The 17,722-nt window shown below is 34.0% G+C and overlaps 1 protein-coding gene across 2 annotated transcripts in view; it reads left to right on the top strand.

The window, feature by feature from the left end:
• LOC145283525 (exonuclease 3'-5' domain-containing protein 2-like) overlaps window positions 1-17,722 on the top strand; it is a 319,857-nt gene that overhangs the window by 221,368 nt on the left and 80,767 nt on the right. For both annotated transcript variants that reach the window (XM_080132391.1, XM_080132392.1), the window contains exon 5: window positions 10,640-10,751. In XM_080132391.1, the coding sequence (XP_079988517.1) occupies window positions 10,640-10,751 (112 nt within the window). The remainder of the gene's footprint in view (window positions 1-10,639; window positions 10,752-17,722) is intronic.

The raw sequence follows: 17,722 nt of genomic DNA, 5'->3' as shown, positions 1-17,722 counted from the left end.
CCTCGGCGATGACGTCATTTTTTCAGCTGGCCGGCCATCTTTATAACGAAGGTCACGCCACCATCCCCCCACCAAAAGGTGAAGCCTGGCATTTTCTCACTGAAAGGGGGGAGCTTGGCAGTTTCTCCCCCCAAAGGAGGGAGCCGGTGTCCCCCCCAAGGGTGGGGGGGGCGAAGAGGCCAGGAGAAGGTGACTTTTTTCTTTGGGGGGGGGGAGAAGCCTCCAGGCACCCTCCTCCCTGAAGGTGGGGTTGGGGATTATCTCGGCACCAAGCATGTAAATCCAGAGGGGTGACTTTTTTTGTTACCCCTCGGAGTGGGAAGGGGGCCGATCACCCAGGCAACGCCAGGTAACCCTTGCTAGTATATCTATATATGTGTATATATATATATATATATATGTATATATATCGATATATGCATAAATATATGTATATCTTTATGTATATATATAGCTATATATATATATATATATTTGTAATCTAGAATCTTACTTTTCAATTAATATTTTGGTGAGGGGGGGTACTATACACAGATTTGAAAAGCTGTCCAAAAACAAATAAATGTAAGCAAATGTAAGGTAAGTTACATTTCTACATAACCGGATAATTTGTTTGTTTTTATATAATGTAAAAGATTTGATCAGCTCAGAAAAGCACACAGTGTTTATCAATGCATTTGAAAAAGAAAACTGGTCATGGACACTGTTGAATATGTTAAGTTTCGAAAAATAAATGAAAAAACTAAAAAACTATACATAACAGTGTAAGAAACGTAACATTAAATCAAACGGGTTTGTATTACTGAAAACAGATCCAAAAATGTTGTCAAAAAATAAATATATAACAAATGTTATCTAAGGCAAGATAAGTTACTTTTTTTCCTAACTGGATAAACCAGTTTGGTAGGAAAGTAACTTATTTTGCCTTTTATAATATTTTTTATGCATTTGTTTTTTGGCAACTTTTTCGAATCTATGTGTACAGTAATACAACCCCCCCCCCAAAAAAAAAACACAAAAAGTATCCAGTTAGGTTGAAAAGTAACTTATCCTGCCTTTAAGGTCCACCTACACAATTTGTTTTAAAATTACTACTTTTAAACGTTTTCGACGATGCTGAATAAGAAAATCTTATTTACAGTTTGCAGAGGAAAGTATTTTTCGAGATATAAAGACCTGTGCTATGCATTGGCGGCTGTGAATAAACACCCCCAATCTCCCAATAAGAACGACTTTCAGAATAAATAACGCCTACCCACCCATGTTAAACATTCTGGAGGTGTACCTAAAGTAAAAATTTACCTTTCTTTTTTAAAATAAATTGCTATTCGCTATTGTGTACAATGGTTTTAATAAAGGAAAACATTCATATTTTCTTATATAAAAACAACTCCAAAAGAAAAGCGTACTTTAAAGTTTGTTAGAATAAGTTTTATCGAAAAAAAAACAAAAACAAAACATTTTTTTTACTTATGCTTTATTTCTTAAATATAACAGTTCCTGTTTTACGCTTTTAACGGACATAAATTTCACGGTGTCTGTTTTTTTTTTTTTTTTTGGTATTTTGTTACATTAGGTTCCCCTTCACGATTTGTTTTGAAATTTTGGAAAGGTTTTCGACGATGCTGAATAAGAAATGCATGTTCACAATTTGCAGAGGCAAGTAGTTTTCGAGATATAAAAACCTGTGCTATGCACTATAATTCACTGGTGGCCATGAATAAACACCCCAATATTCCAATATTAAGAACAGCTTTTGGAATGAAAACCGACAATCTCCCCATGTTAAGAACTGCTTTAGGAATAAACACCCTCAATATTCCCATGTTAAGAATGGCTTTCAGAATAAACACCCCTAACTTCCCCATGTAAAAAACGGTTTTTGTAATAAATACCCCCATCCTTCCCATATTAAGAACGGCTTGCAGAATAAACAACACCTACCCACCCATGTTAAAAATTGTGGAGGTGGAGCTAAAGTAAAAATGTATTTATTTATTTACTTTTTAATAAATTGTTAGTTTAAAGCACAACGCTACCATGGTTTTAATAAAGGAAAAGCATTCATATTTTCTTATATAAAATCAACTCGGGAGGGGGGGGGAAACGTACTTTCTAGTTTGGTAAAATAAGGGGTTTGTATTACTGTACACATAGATTCAAAAAAGTTGTCAAAAAACAAATATATAACAAATAAATGTTATCAAAGGCAAGATAAGTTAATTTTCAACCTAACTGGATAATTTTTTTGTGTTTTTATTTAATGTAAAATGTTTATTCAGCTCAAAAATCATCCAGTGTTTACCAATGCGTTGGGAAATTCAAAATGGCGCCGAACTCTCTGCTGAACACGGTAAGTTTGGGAAAATGAGTTAAAAATAAAAAAAACTATACCACATACTGTTAAAAACCCACCGAATATATGTCAGTGTATGTCACAGTAACATATATTGCACTAGTTATATATTCACTGTTATAAAATTTCACAGAAAACGGGATTGTAAATTTCTAGTTTATCGATTTTGAATAAATCAGGCGTTCCATTTATATATATATATATATATATATATATATATATATATATATATATAGTCTTTGAAGTTTTTAACCCTTAAAACTATACAAAAAAATACTTTTTATCATTCGTTAGAAAAACCATCTAGTCAGTAAATAATTTAATCACCTGCAATCACTGCATCAGCTCGCTCTCGAATTTACTATAGTACTAATAATTTATTTTTCAAGGGATCATCAGTTGTTTACCATGGAACACTGTTTTTGGGATTTAAAAACAAAACAGTATGTTACATCATGGCTCCCCAGCAGTGTTGATCAAGCACCACCTCCCTTAATCTTAGGAAGAAGACATGTTACAAACATTTGATCCAATTTCCTATTCTTAATTGCAATTACTAACCTTTTCATACTATAAAAATGAATTTCTTAACTGTGTGATTCATCAATTTCCACATTTAAAATGGATATATTTTTTAATTTATCAGTCTTATATTTATAAGATTAGGATTAATCCATTTAACTACTTATCACCCCCACTATGATTAGTATTTAGTATATTTACATTCTTATTTATTTAAAATTAGATATATTAAGGTTAAAAATATTTTTACATATATACATTTTTTTTTTATATATATATATATAAATTTATTATATGTATTTATAAATACATTTTATACATTGCTAATATTGTTTTGGAATCCTTTATTAATATAGTCTGGTTAATCTTAAATGATTCAAAAGCATCAGGATAACGAACAAATGTTTTATTTAATTGTTTAAATATTTTAGTTTTATCCCCACCTTTTTTATCATTCTTATTACTAAACTAGAAACTGGTGGTATAAAATCTGTTAGTTTTAAAGTAACGCGAGCTATTCTCAAAAACTCTGACATAATGGTTCCATAAAACATAAAAACAGGGCAGGTGCTATCTTTATCCGGCATACATACTATTTTAAAGGGGAAAGCGTTTCTTTTATCAAATATTTTATAAAGAAAAATCCCATCCTCAATTTTTATATCTAAATCCAGAAATGTAGCCTGTTGTCCTCTATGTTCACAATTCAATTTTAATTCGTTTGGATATATAAGATATTTATTTTTTTCGAATTCATCATTTTCGTTTATACATATAAGGTCATCTATAAATCTCCTACACCCACGAAAGTTATATGTTTTAGATATATCAGTTTTTAATAGTGATGACACACATATATATATATATATACTCGAGTCTATGTAAATACAAATTTGCCCAAAATGGTGTAGGATCCAATCCTATTGGGATACCTATCGTTTGGAGTAATATTTTATTTCCTATTTGGAAATAGCATTCTTTAATAAGATGACTTACAAGTATTTTAAAAATACCTTTAGAAACACTCGTTTTGATATCTTTATTTTTACACCAGAAAGCTTTAGAGTTTATATATATATATATATATATATATATATATATATATATATATATATATATATATATATATATATACTGATCCAAGTTATGACAACAGGATCATTGCTAGCACCCTCAAAATGGAAATCCGGATAACAGGGACATGCCCAGAGTGATGAAAACAAAGTTTCCGGCCATGGTTATGATCTTTTGTATGGTTTTAAGTGAGGGTCACATCATGCCACCTCACATCTTCAAAGTCGGCTTGAAAGTCAACACCAAAGTGTACCTGGATGTGCTGAAGAATGTGGTGACCCCCTGGTGCAATCAAGTGGCCGCTGGCAGACCCTGGGTGTGACAGCAGGATTTTGCACTGGCCCACAAGTCCAAAGAGACCCAGGCTTGGCTTCAGATTGCATCCATCCGCTGATCTCCCGCCAGCGCTTGTGGATAAGGTAAGCTCTCGTATCAAGGGCCCATATTGAGGCAGTGACTGAAGCTGAAGAGGGCTACATTGAATAGATGTCAACTGTCTTATATAATTAAGTTATATGAATTGATTTTTTTAATAAAAGTTTTAAAATAAAACTGTAGTGTTGTTTTCTTTAGAGTGACTATTTTATCGTTCCATCCTATATAAACAAGGATTTATATACACAAAGAGTAAAATATAATTGAAAAACATATTTTACCAAAACAACATACATACATATATATATATATATATATATATATATATATATATATATATATATATATATATATATATATATATATATATATATATATATATTCCTATGGTACTCAATATGATGCATAAAACCTCTGTTCCACATTTCAGTGGTTTTGGAGTTTATTTTGTATATATAAATGCAGAACTGTACTGTAATTTATAACACAAGGAAATACATAAATCTATGTACATTATTAGATTTATTGGTGAGAAAATGCTTTTATTCTGTCTCTATATATAAACGTATATTACAAATTCTAGAGAATATCTTTGAAATGAATTTCTATGAATTATGACTGGTGAGCCTTAAAACTTGTAGCAACTTCCCTTGATGTTTGATGAGAAATCAAATTTTGATAAGTTTTTATTTTTGAATGTTTCCTCTCTTGTATTGCCTTTTAAATTGAGACTTTGAAAATTCCCTTGTGACTGGTGCGTTCTCTCCCAATTCCTTGGTGATTTCTCTAAATTCTCTCTGTTGCCGTTGGTTCCTTTCCCAATTTGAAACAAAATACATTATCTCTTCATGAATTCACAACTCGATCAGATTTGGACATCTTTACACATTAAAAAAAATATTTTTATAGGTTTGATAAAGTAAGTTTCACTCTTTTGTACAGACTCTAATTTCTGATGTTGTACATAAGAGTTGAGTCTCGTCTGGTCTATGATAGAGGGACCTTTAGTGGTAGTGTTGTGGTGCCTACTATACGGATAACAATGGACTCTTCTTTTTGCTATAAAGTCAGAAAGAATATGATTCTTGACATTATGAACAAGTTATACACACTTGGCAGTCAGACTGATGTGTAACCATTCTCTTTATTTGTCGTATTTGTTTTTCTTTTCCAATATATTTTGTTTCCACTAAATAGGGAGTTGTGTCTTCAAACCCTTACTGGTTCACAGCATTTACATAATTAAAAAGGAATTACATCATTCAATCAAGAAATTGCATGATACACACGACCAATCATCTATGATAACTAGTTAATCCCATTGTTGAGTTTGTTACAAATAAAAGAAACTTTCTACAGAAAGAGAGAATAATATAGAATAACACATGTACATATGTTTGTATATACACACACACGTTTATACATTTAAATATATATGTATACACATACACACACATACATCTCTCTCTCTCTCTCTCTGTCTCTCTCTCTCTCTCTCTATATATATATATATATATATATATATATATATATAAAGTAAAAAAAGGCCTACGTTTTTTTTTCTAACAAACTCATTTTCCTTGCATTAAGAATATTCTTTCTATGAAGAAAATAAAGTTGAAAAACCATTGATGAAGTTTATTTCTTCCAATTTATGCATATATTTTTGGTGTAGTGGCCACCTTAACAAGAACTTCTTCCTTTTATTATAAAGACCAGCAGAATATGCATCTCGGTATTATGCACAAATTATGCACACTCGGCAGTGAAACTGGCATGTAACAATTTTCACAAGCTAATCCTAAACTTAACTAAATACCAAGTTGTGTTTTCTTTTGGATTCTTATGGGATCACAACAGTATGTCATTTTGGAAAATGGTTAATTTCAAAATTCTTCAACCAAGGTATGTTGCGTAATGATTCTTGACACATGATATGTATTTAGCAGCAGTAGCAGCAGCAGCCATATGACATGTATGATAACCTACACAAATGCTGCTATGTATAGAATGCTCGGTGTCCCTGGGGTGCTAATGTGCAGTTTGAGCGATTTCAGTTGGGTCATCCATATTCCGTATAAAGCTCTTCATAAAATTGCACCAAATCTCACCTTTGTCATGTAGGATTTTGAAGCGTTTATCCTTAAATCTCTGACCTTTGTTTCTTGACTTTGCTTTTAGTCTTTTTAAAGCAATATAGCACTGTTTATGAGAGAAAAGTATACTGACTCAGTCTGCCTCTTTATATATTTTAAATATTTTGGCTTCCCTTGTGAGCTTTTTCAGCTGCCAACTTTACAATTAAAGGCACCCATTGTAAAAACATGATCTTGTTTTGGTATTTAATCTAGGATTTCTTGGTATTTTATCAATGTCTTTTTTTGAATATAAAAAGTTGGAAAGTAATGTTGTATAATGGTCATTCTAAAAATAAAGCTTTCTATTTTTTAACTAAAAAAATTGAAGAGCTACAAATATGGGAATGGTATCATTAAAATGAACAGTAGCACACATTCTCACAGACTATCCCTTAAGTGAGGAATGCTCAAATGTTGACTTGAGGGATGCTTGTCTGATGACGGATCTTGAGATGAAGTGAAACGATATGATGATGACTGCAAATTTCCAGCATGTAAAACAAATGTTTCAACCGAATTTTCAGGTGAAAAAATTGGTTGAAACAGTTTAGGTTAGTATGGTCATGATCAGGGTCGCAGCATTCACCTTGGGTTGGTTGAGCCGTCTTTTTTTAATGAGTTCACCACATCCTGAACACTGGCTAATCAGACACAGTGATTCAAGGCTGCTTCTGTTATGAATATAAGCTATTTGCGATTCCAGCGATGGACCTCGCAAAGGTGAGGGCCCAGAATTAGTTCAACATCCTGCTTCGCTGTCCTGAGCCAGGTTTTGAGTTGATCATCGCAATGTTTCTTCCAACCTGGTACTAGTGCTGAATCGATGACTTCATGGATGAAGTCACCTAAGTGTTGTCAAACCAATGCAGGCTTCTGGTAAGGAGAGATTTTGGAAGGGAATGAATCCTGCAGCAAGTGTGAATTGTACTGTTAGCTTAGGTTACTTGATGTAGAACAGTTAAGGTAGCAGTGTTAGCAGGTGAAGGCGAAGGAAAACATGGGGGGAGGGGAGTTATAAGGATGGATTTGAAAATAAGAGGGCTAAATAAGGACCTGGCCAGAGATAGGTTAATTTGAAAGTCAATTTCTAACAAGCCATCCAACACATGCCAGCATGTAAAACGACCGTTAAACCGAATTTGAAGATGAGAACAATTCCTGAGAATGCTTGGGCTAGCAGATGTTGAACAGTTGAAGTAACAGAGTCAGTTTGCAGGAGGATGCCAAGGAAAACATGGGAGGAAGTGATGAGGATTAATCTGGGAAAAAGGGAGATAAAAATCTGGACAGAAATAGGTTTGGAAGCCAATTTATAAAAACACCAGCATGTAAAACAAAGTGGAAATCGAATGTGATTTTATTTATTTTTTTTACTTATGGTCACCTCAAACAAGGCATATTGTATGCGAGGAGTTACTATTTGGGACTATGTCTACAGGAGACTATGTAAGGAGATGAGTGACATGTCTGTGTATGTTACATTTAAACTTCTGCATGTCAATACAGTGAGGGAAGCAGGAAAGAGGAAGGGAATTCCAAAGTCTAGCAATCCTAGAGAAGAAACTATCAGAGTAGAAGGCTTTCTGTCATCTAGGGACCTCTGCATTGAAGGGGTGGGATTTTGCTGCTAAACATGTTTGTTGAGGGTATGTAAACTAAGCAGGCTTCAAGTGAAATTAGGATTCCATATGACACCAAATAACCTTGCTAGTAATTAATAATTCTGTCATATATGCAATTTGTGTGATTTAATTTTGAAATTAAATGTCGAATGGGCATTTATGTTTTCTTAGATTTCTCGAGTAGTTGCATAACGGAATCAGATGACAAAAAAATGGCAGATTATCCACTATTATACATAGAAAATGCATATTTTCTGCAGCTGTCCATTCCCCCTCTTTTTGTATTATTAACAGATGTGACGTTTACTGCAATTCTTTTTAAAGAATTTCGGATTTCCTTCTCTTTTTTATTGAAATTACCATTTGGGCACATGCAACCTCAAAAATTGTCTTAAGATCTCTGCAAGATTGAAGAACTTGATTTCAAGCAGACGTATGCCATAAAACTAGTCAAAACCTAAAACCACTTCCTCTTGTTGGAACCAAAAGGATGCAATTACCCGATGTCAATTTGAGTTGCAATATAAATAAATTCAGTCATGGATAATCTATCTTTTTTTTTTTTTACAGGATGTAGAAGAAACGATGAAGAAATAATTTTTAGAGAAAACAAAAACTAAAAATAAATAAAAATTTGGTGAACATGCAAGGGAAAGGTCAGAACTCTAATTAAAAATACAAAAACAAAACAATGCCACTACATTCTGCAACTCTTGAAGAACCAAGAAATAGTTTTTAAACAATCTAGAAACAGAAATAACTTGACTGTAACCACGTTAAAAACAAGAAAAAGTTATAGCCCGTTAACTTAGAATGAATGCTTTATGCCAAATTGATGGTTATGGTTAATAACATGGTTAATGATAATATGGTTAAGTTTATGATCATTTTTGCATAAAATACGAAACCATTATTAATCCCTAACTGTGCATTGAAAGGATACCATAATACTTTGTTCATTGCACCATATCATAAAGGGCCATACAAAATTTCAACTAGATCAGTCTAGTGGTTTGTGAGAAAACTTCTAGAGTAAATGTAGCATTGAAAAATATTGATTTGCACAGCATCAATTTCAGTTAATAGACAATTAATTTCCATTATATAACAACAGCGAGCAAATTCTCTGCTAAGGTTAAAACATATACAAACATAGTAGTAAATGTACCTTCTACAGTCTTCTTTCTTTTTTGTGTTCGTCAAAACAAACAACCTACCGTAATAGATTCACACATTATACTGTTTTTATTTCTTTCTTTTTATTGTCAACTGTTTTTATCTATTTTTTTCCCTTTTTTTAATTATAAAAGTTCATCAAAACGAACAACCTAATGTAATAAATTGGCAACTGTTTCTTTTCTTGGTTATAAATATTTTGTTTCTTTGAATTAGTGACCAAATAGTTTTTGTTTTGTTTTTTTTTAATGGAAAGTTAGTTTGGTATTTTTTTTACAACATAACCTGGCGTCTTTGAAGCTCTAAAAAAATTGATAATCAACTTTTTTTCTTTGCCTAATATGTTCTAGCATGATCTAACCTGCATTAGCTAATCAATTAGGATAACACTTTCTTTCTCATTCTAATTGGCTGCAAGTGGAGGACGATGTTTGCACAATACATATATGCCGCAACTTGATGGATAATGTTCACTTATTTCTTTTTATTTATATATTCTTTGGTTATTCATTATATTCTTTTTAGACTTATACATTTGCTGAAGCGAACTGAAATACTCATGTGATTATTTAGCCCTAAGCCTAACCTGTTACAACGTGAAGAGGGAATAGTGTTTTACAACTCTTTCATACGTTCACCTAACAAATTAATAACAGATGCCGTGAAGACCCCCCCCCCCCAACACACACTTCTCTACAGGATGCAATAGTGCTAAAACACAAATACAACCATAATAATTTCTCAAAAGCAGAAATTTAACTACTGGTCACCTTAATATTATCCTAATGTTACATAAATACTGGCAACCTATTTTGAACAATTCAGCATCTTAACATACATGCGTAAGTAAAAAAAAAAAAATCTTGAAGAGAGGGTCTGATTAAATGCCTGAAAAATTTGGTAGTGTCCATTGTAAACAAAAAGATTGAAGAAAAAAAAACATGACTACTTCTCTTTATATGTTGGCGATCTTGTCATCTCATATGCAAATGAGATGTTTCCGGTTTAAATATAAAAAAAAAGCCTGATTTTTCAGAGACTGGCTTGATTTGGAGTTAGATGCTGGAGTAGCAAGTCTTAACAGTATTGTGTTGCATTTAACCATGGAAATTGTTGAAAGTGCGGCATATTTAACAATCATTTAATCTCAAGATATTTAACAATCATTTAACCTCAAGATATTTAACAATCATTTAAGGGCGAATATAGAATAGTTAACACTTGATTATTTAACCTCAGGAGAGAAATAAAATGCAGACTTTCAATTAATTACTTTTCTTATCATAAAAGACTTCAAAAACATTTCCTGTTTTTTGTTTTCTTTTTTTGTCTGATTGCTTGCTCAGCTTCTTAGTTGAATTATTCTTTCTTTGTAGCCAGCCTGGGGGTCTGAAATCTCTCGCCAAAGAAGTTTTAGATATTCATCTACCCAAAGACCCTAAGGACCAATGTAGTGATTGGGACGCTACACATCTTTCGCAAACCCAGGTAAATATATTTTTAAAAATTTGCTCTTTCACAGCTTATTAACAGAAAACAAACATTTGCTCGTAACACACCTAATACTTCACACAAACTTTATCTCCTTATTAAAAAATGTATGTTGCCATTTACTTTTTGTAATTCTTCTTTGTATATTTTTTATGGAAATTGCTCCAGGCAAGTCATTTAATATAAAGAGATAAAAAAAATACTACTTCAAGGTCAAAAATTTGCCAACGATAAGCGTTAGATGGAATAGATTCTGACCTAGAAAACAGCAATTCTTCCCTCTTTGTTAGAAACATCACTCATGGAATGTGAGAACTAAAGGACAAATAAGGGAAGCGAAAGTTGTATATCACACATGATGCTTCAAGCAAATTTCATCTCCTTATTAAAACATGCAATTTTCTTTTTTATACTAGCTGTTTGTGTTTGGCACTGGCCAGGAGGTTTAGCTTTCATTTTTATCTGCTTTTGGATGTTCATGATTGAACCAATTTCGTTTTGGTTATCCCGTTTTTTTATTTAAAAAATTTTTTTTAATTACATTTTCACCCCAAACAACGCACACTATCACTTTGATGTAGGGGGCTACTATTGGGGACATAAGTTGCAGGGATACTATGTAGGGAGTTGAGCAGCAAGATGTCTGTTTACATTACACTTAAACTTCTGCATGTCGATACAGTCCAGGAAGCAAGAATCTGGAAGGAAATTCAAAAATCTAGCAGTCCTAGTGAAGAAACTCTTAGACTAGAAGGTTTTCTTACATCTAGAAATTTCTACTGTGTAGGAGTGGGATTTTGCTGCTCGTCATGTTTGTCAGGGGTATTTATGTCGAGGAAGAACAAGGGTTTGTAGTTCGTTGGAGCACCTACAGTTAAAATACTTGTAAAACAGGCAGAGGGATACAACATTTCATTAATGGAGCAGAGGTTAAAGCCTAAAGCCTAGCTGATAATGTGGGACCTAATAGGTTGGCGACTCTCTTTTGAACCCTGTCTAAGAAGGAGAGACTAGTAGCAGATGCACCAGCCCAAATGTGACAACAATACTCCATACATGGGCGAATGGTGGCCTTATAGAGGTACAAGATACTTTCAGGCATAAGTAACTTTCCAGTATGGTAGAGAGAGAGAGCATCTTCTTTGGAAATGCCCTCAATGTATCTGTTCCAACTCATGTTCCCTGTGAACGTTAAGTTGAGGAGTTTGAAAGAAGTACTTTCAGGTGATGTATCATTAGCCATGGCTATAAGAGATTGAGCTGGTTTCTTGTAATTATTGAAGAAAAGAAGCTTAGTCTTGGCAGCATTAAATGTGACCGTCCATTTTTGTCCCCATTCCACTACAGAGTGGAGGTCTTCGTTTAGGGTTTCCACCATTGCTTTGGATATGTGTTCATTATTTTTCCCCTTATGTTTGTTATAGAGCATGGTATTGTCAGCAAATATGCCTATCTCAGAGAATTTTATCAGGGAAGTCATTTACGAATATCAGGAATAATAAAAGTCCAAGGATTGACTCCTAAGGTGCACCTGCATTTATATCATATTGTTGTCTCTTTTTATTGATCATTGTCATCAATTTATTGGACATTGTTTTAAAAGTAAATGTTGAATAATGATGGCAGGCAATACTGAAACAAGCAACAAAAGTCCTGGGAAATGCTAGATAACCCAAGAGAGCGATTAAATAACAAAAGTGTGAGTTGACCTCTGACATAAAAAACATCCCAGATTTTGTCTGCTGATGAAAAAAGCTGATGAAAATGCTAGACAAAGCGAATGTAACAATGCAAAACAGAATTATAAAAAATAAACAAATAAAGTTGAACAGAGAATAGAGAGATGACACGAGAGTGGTATGATTGACTGCATTTCATCTGCCACCCACTTCATCTCTCTTCACTCCATGCCACACATCTGTTTGTAAAGTACAATTGTTTTTATAGCCAAAAGAATTTGTCATTTATTTGATAAACACAACCATACTTTGGCTGCAAGGTGTTATTAAGAATACAGTTGAAAGGAAAAACAGAGGTATCTCAAGCAAATATAAAGTAAAATAAATATGCAAATAAAATATAACTTTTCTATGGTATTTGAACCGAGTCAAATTTGTTGTTCTGTCTATTCTGATTTAGTTTCATTTCGACACGTGTTTTCCCCAACACGCTGTCTTCCCACTCACCGGTGGTTCCTTTTCCTTCCTCTTTTACACCCGTTCAACAAACTCCCTCGCCTCTAATTTGCATATGTCACACATAAATTTGCATGGCCATTATACATATAAATGCAAAGTCGGCATCTTTACTTTCTTTTTCTTAGAGGAAATACAACACTAAACTCGTGCTATTCAGGTTTTTCTCACAATTGTGTTTTGTAAATTTTTCTGTCAATATATAGAGTGTATTTGGAAATATTTTTCTGTATCATTAATTAAAGTAAATCTTTTGAACCTTCTTACCTTTCTTTTTAATCATGTTTTAATTTAATTAAGTAAGTAAGTAAGACACCAAGCATGAACTATTAAATTCCTGCAAGAAAAAGGTATTTTTTCACAAAATTCAATTTTATAATGTTGGACATCAAATGATTTTAAAATTGTCAGGTAAGGGAGATAGCTGGAGCCCACATGCAAACCATAGAGAGTCTATGGATCCATGCAAAAAAAAAAAAAAATGCACAACATTCGATACAGCATAATCATGTTGGCATACCGGTTCTTGTTAGATTACCAAAGTTAAGTAATATAGAGCCTGGTCAGTACCAGATGGGGGACCATTTGGGAATAACAGGTACTGTGGGTATGTTGACGCCTTGCAAGAATTGCAAAATCCTAGCATCATCATCTATGTTTATGCAAATAAAGCGTATATTGACTGTATTTTGCAAGTTTTTCTGTCAATATATAGAATGTATTTAAAAACATTTTATTGAATTAAATAAACCAAAGGTGGTTTGATATTCTTCATACTATTTAACGTTCTTTACTGGGGCAATTTAGTTTTGGTTAATCTCAGCTTTGCATTGTCTTCTTTTCTCATGTTAAGTCAATTTTGTATCCGATATAAAGCATTAATTTCCACAAGATATTTTAAATTCTTTTATAATCAAAATTATTTTATTCCTATTTTTTTTTTATTGTAATCATGTTCTTTCTTTCTCCCCAATTAATCATTTTTAAAACATTCCAATAAAAATTTAAAAAATAGTTGTTATGGTCTTTTAAGCATAAACTTAATTAAGAGCCACTCTGTCTTAGGGTTAGTAGTAAAAATAAAAAAAATTAACTAATGTAAAATGTTAGAATAACACTGAAATAGGGTATACTTATGCTATATATATATATATATATATATATATATATATATATATATAGGAGAAGAGGAGGGTTTTAGTCTACTAATGCACCAAAAGAATTTTTTCTTTGTTATGATTTTATATTTTTAAGGTAACAAAAATAATGTAATACTGTAGTAATAGGCAATACAACACTCCAAAACAAAGTTTCTTCTGTCAAAGAAGTTAAAAAATGCCTATTTTTGTTTCTTGCTTTGAACCTCGCCTAAATGAGTTGTATAATTTACGTGTTAGTGATGAAAAAATTGAACCTAAATAAATAAAAAGATGAATACTTTTGTTAAAAGATATTGAAATTTAATTTTTAGTAATTTTGAAAATGCAAATTTTTATGGATATCAGTCAATGGGCAATGATCATGATAGTTTATTTGGATTTGGGAAACAAATGGAATTCCGAAAATGGATTGATATTAAAATATTGGAATTCAATGGAATCATTCATTGATCAGAGAGAATGTGGAGTATGTGTATTCTCAATTAACCATTTTATATACTAGTGGGATTACTCGTCTCATTGCTGGAATGATGAGAATTGTTTTATAAACAACTGGATTTTATTGGTGTTATACTAGCTGGACGCCCGGCGTTGCTCGGTCATACAATATGCTTAAACATGATATTTTAATTTATGCAGATTGCATATGTATTATTATCGAATCAATCCTCTATTGAATATTAATCAGGTTGGTGCAAAAATAATGTCGTTTTTTTGATGTTCAACTTGAAAAGATCATAACTCCTTTCATAATAAACTTTATAGATCGAAATAAGAACCATTGGAATCGACACATTTTGCCAATGAGAAACAAGTTTATTTATCTCATTAGCATAGAAATCTGGAGTTCTGGAAGCGATGAAGTTATTGAAGGCTGATTCAACATCATTTTGGCTTTTGAAGCAGTTTTGCGCAGGAAGTTGTCGAGATGCTTGAAAAAGTGATAATCGGTGGGCAAGAGGTCTGGTGAATATGGCGGATGATGCAGAGTCTTGTAGCCTAATTCGTTCAGCTTCTGCAGGGTCAGTTGAGCAACATGCGAGCGAGTGTTGTCATGGAAGAGAATTGGTCCCTTCATATAAATTAATCTTGGGTACATACGTTTGAGCTTCTGGTGCATTTCATCAATTTGTTGGCAGTACTTTTCCACCATAATTGTTTAACTGTAATGGATGAGACCGGCTGCAGACCAACAAGCAGTCACCATAACCATTATTTTTTTGGTGCAATTTCGGCTTCGGGAAGTGTGTGGAGCTTCTCTGGCATCCAACCACTGTGCCTAATGTTGCCTGTTATCATGGAGGATCCACTTCTCATCACACGTCACAATCCACTCGAAAAATGGGTCGTTTTTGTTGTGCAGAAGGAGCATAGAAGACACCTTTAGACGACGATTTTTTTGATTATCATTCAATTCATGCAGCAACCATTTATCCAATTTTTTTGACTTCCCTATTTGCTTTAAATAACAAACGACTGTTGACATCGAGTTCAACAGAAACTTCTTGTGTGATTTTGTGAAGATTGGCTCCAAATAAAGCTTTCAAATGTTTGTGATCAACCGAAGTCGGCCGGCCACAACCATCTTCATCTTCAAGGTTCTCGTCACCATTGCGAAATTTCTTGAACCACCACTGTGCCACACGTTTGTTAGTGGTTTCTGGGCCAAATGCATCATTGATATCACAAGCTATCTTGACAGCTTTTCGGCCTAATTTGAACTGGAACAAGAAAATCATGCAGATTTTAATTTTGTCTATGCTGTCAAAAAGCTTGGAAAAAAATGAATGAAGAGATTAACACAATTTGATAGAGCGAAAAATGTGCTTCAAAATGAAATATATAACATCGCTATATATATCAATGAATTAATTCAGAAATCTTCTTCTATATATATAAAAGGCAAAATGTGTGTGACCATTTCGTGTATGTCTTCAAGTTGAATTAGCAGAAGTATGTTTGGAGTTGAAAGAAGGTGCGTTACGTGTACAGAAATTGGAAGTTTGGACAAAAGTGTTAACCTTACCCAGAAATTATTGGTGTGACGGGTGGAAGAAATAACACTCAAGTTATTGAATTATAAGCTATTTTGACTCTCGGTGTGCGGTTACTCGAAAGGCAGAAAATGGACAGATTCGACTTTCGTTTGATACCTGAGTTTGATGGATCTACTACTGGACCGTCTGTCGTTGAATGGGTGGAAAAGGCTGAAAAGATCTGTACACTGTGCAGAATTAAAGAACCAGCCACAGTCATTCCTTTGAGGTTAACCGGAGAGGCCTATGCAGTCTATCAGCAACTCTGGGATGAACCAGACTGGGATACAATCAAACACAGCCTATATACAGCGTTTGGTACAGATCTGTTTGTTGCATGGCAACAGTTCACGAGTCGGCGACTTCACCCCAAGGAAACCGTTGATGTGTACCTAGCTGACCTACGAAAGTTGTCAGTACCATTTGGTGGGGTTAACGATAAGATATTAAGATGTGCCTTTTTAGTAGGCTTACCTGAGGAGGTCAGCAAACTGTTGCGGGCATCGTCAAGAATTGATGAATTGACAACAGACGAGTTATTAGTCCGAGCTCGAAACATCTGTAATGAACAGGAGCCAATTGCAGTAGCAACTAGTATTCAACATGCAGCAGTCGAACCGCATGGAAGCAATGTAGATTCTCTCCCAGGTAGTAATAAGTGTGTAGGCCCAGTGTGCTATAAATGTGGGGAGGCCAATCATTTTGTTAAGGATTGCCGGAGTGATAGGACGTGTGTATATCCACGAGCATAGCGAACAGTACAATGCTATCGCTGCAATAAGTATTGACATATATCTTGCAACTGTTCGGGAAACGACGTTGGGGGCAAGGTACTATCGCCACCCTTACCCCTTGCCAACCAATAAACACAGGTTACCGGTCATTGGCGTTAAAATTGACGATGTGCAGTGTTCAGCACTTATAGACACGGGGTGTTCTCTGTCTATAGTTAGTGCACATTACTGTCAGATGTGGCGGGAGCAACCAGTCGGTATTATGATGATCAATGGTTTATCCCGAGCATGTTGTGGTGAAGGGACGATCACGATCTGTACTGAGAAGGGTGACACAGCCAAAGTTGATGTTCTGGTGATGAAAGAAAACCCCCTTGGCTATGACATGTTGATTGTGTTAAGGAATAGAGAGAGGGAGAGAGAGAGAGAGGGGAAGAGGTGAGTTATAGTGTAGACACGTTGACTGGAAGTTAAGATCAGCTGATTTGATTGCGTGTGAGTCATGTGATCAGATTAGCTGAATTGGAGATTTGATTTGGACTCAGAAGACAACGGACGGCTTCCCGTTGTCTCCTCCTCTTCACTGGGGGTGGGTGGGGACGAACGCTGACGTGTGTAGAAGAAGAACCCACACAGGCCGATTTCACTTTCCACCTTCTGCAGGACATCTGGGAAAAGTGAAATAAACTATAGAACTAATTCCTTGTCTTGGAGTGATTGAATCTTCATCCAAAAACAGGTATCAAGTCTCCCTCCAGGACGAGAAATTCCAGATGGTCCAACATGGAAGAAGCAGAGGTAGGTTCTGAAAATACATGTCACTCACACCCGATTCCCGTTATG

Source organism: Euprymna scolopes, chromosome 8, assembly GCF_053919585.1.
Source record: "Euprymna scolopes isolate OS-2025 chromosome 8, ASM5391958v1, whole genome shotgun sequence".
NCBI classification, from domain to species: Eukaryota; Metazoa; Mollusca; class Cephalopoda; order Sepiida; family Sepiolidae; genus Euprymna; species Euprymna scolopes.
The sequence above is the reverse complement of the archived record's forward strand: the minus strand, read 5'-3'. Positions and strand labels throughout refer to the sequence as shown.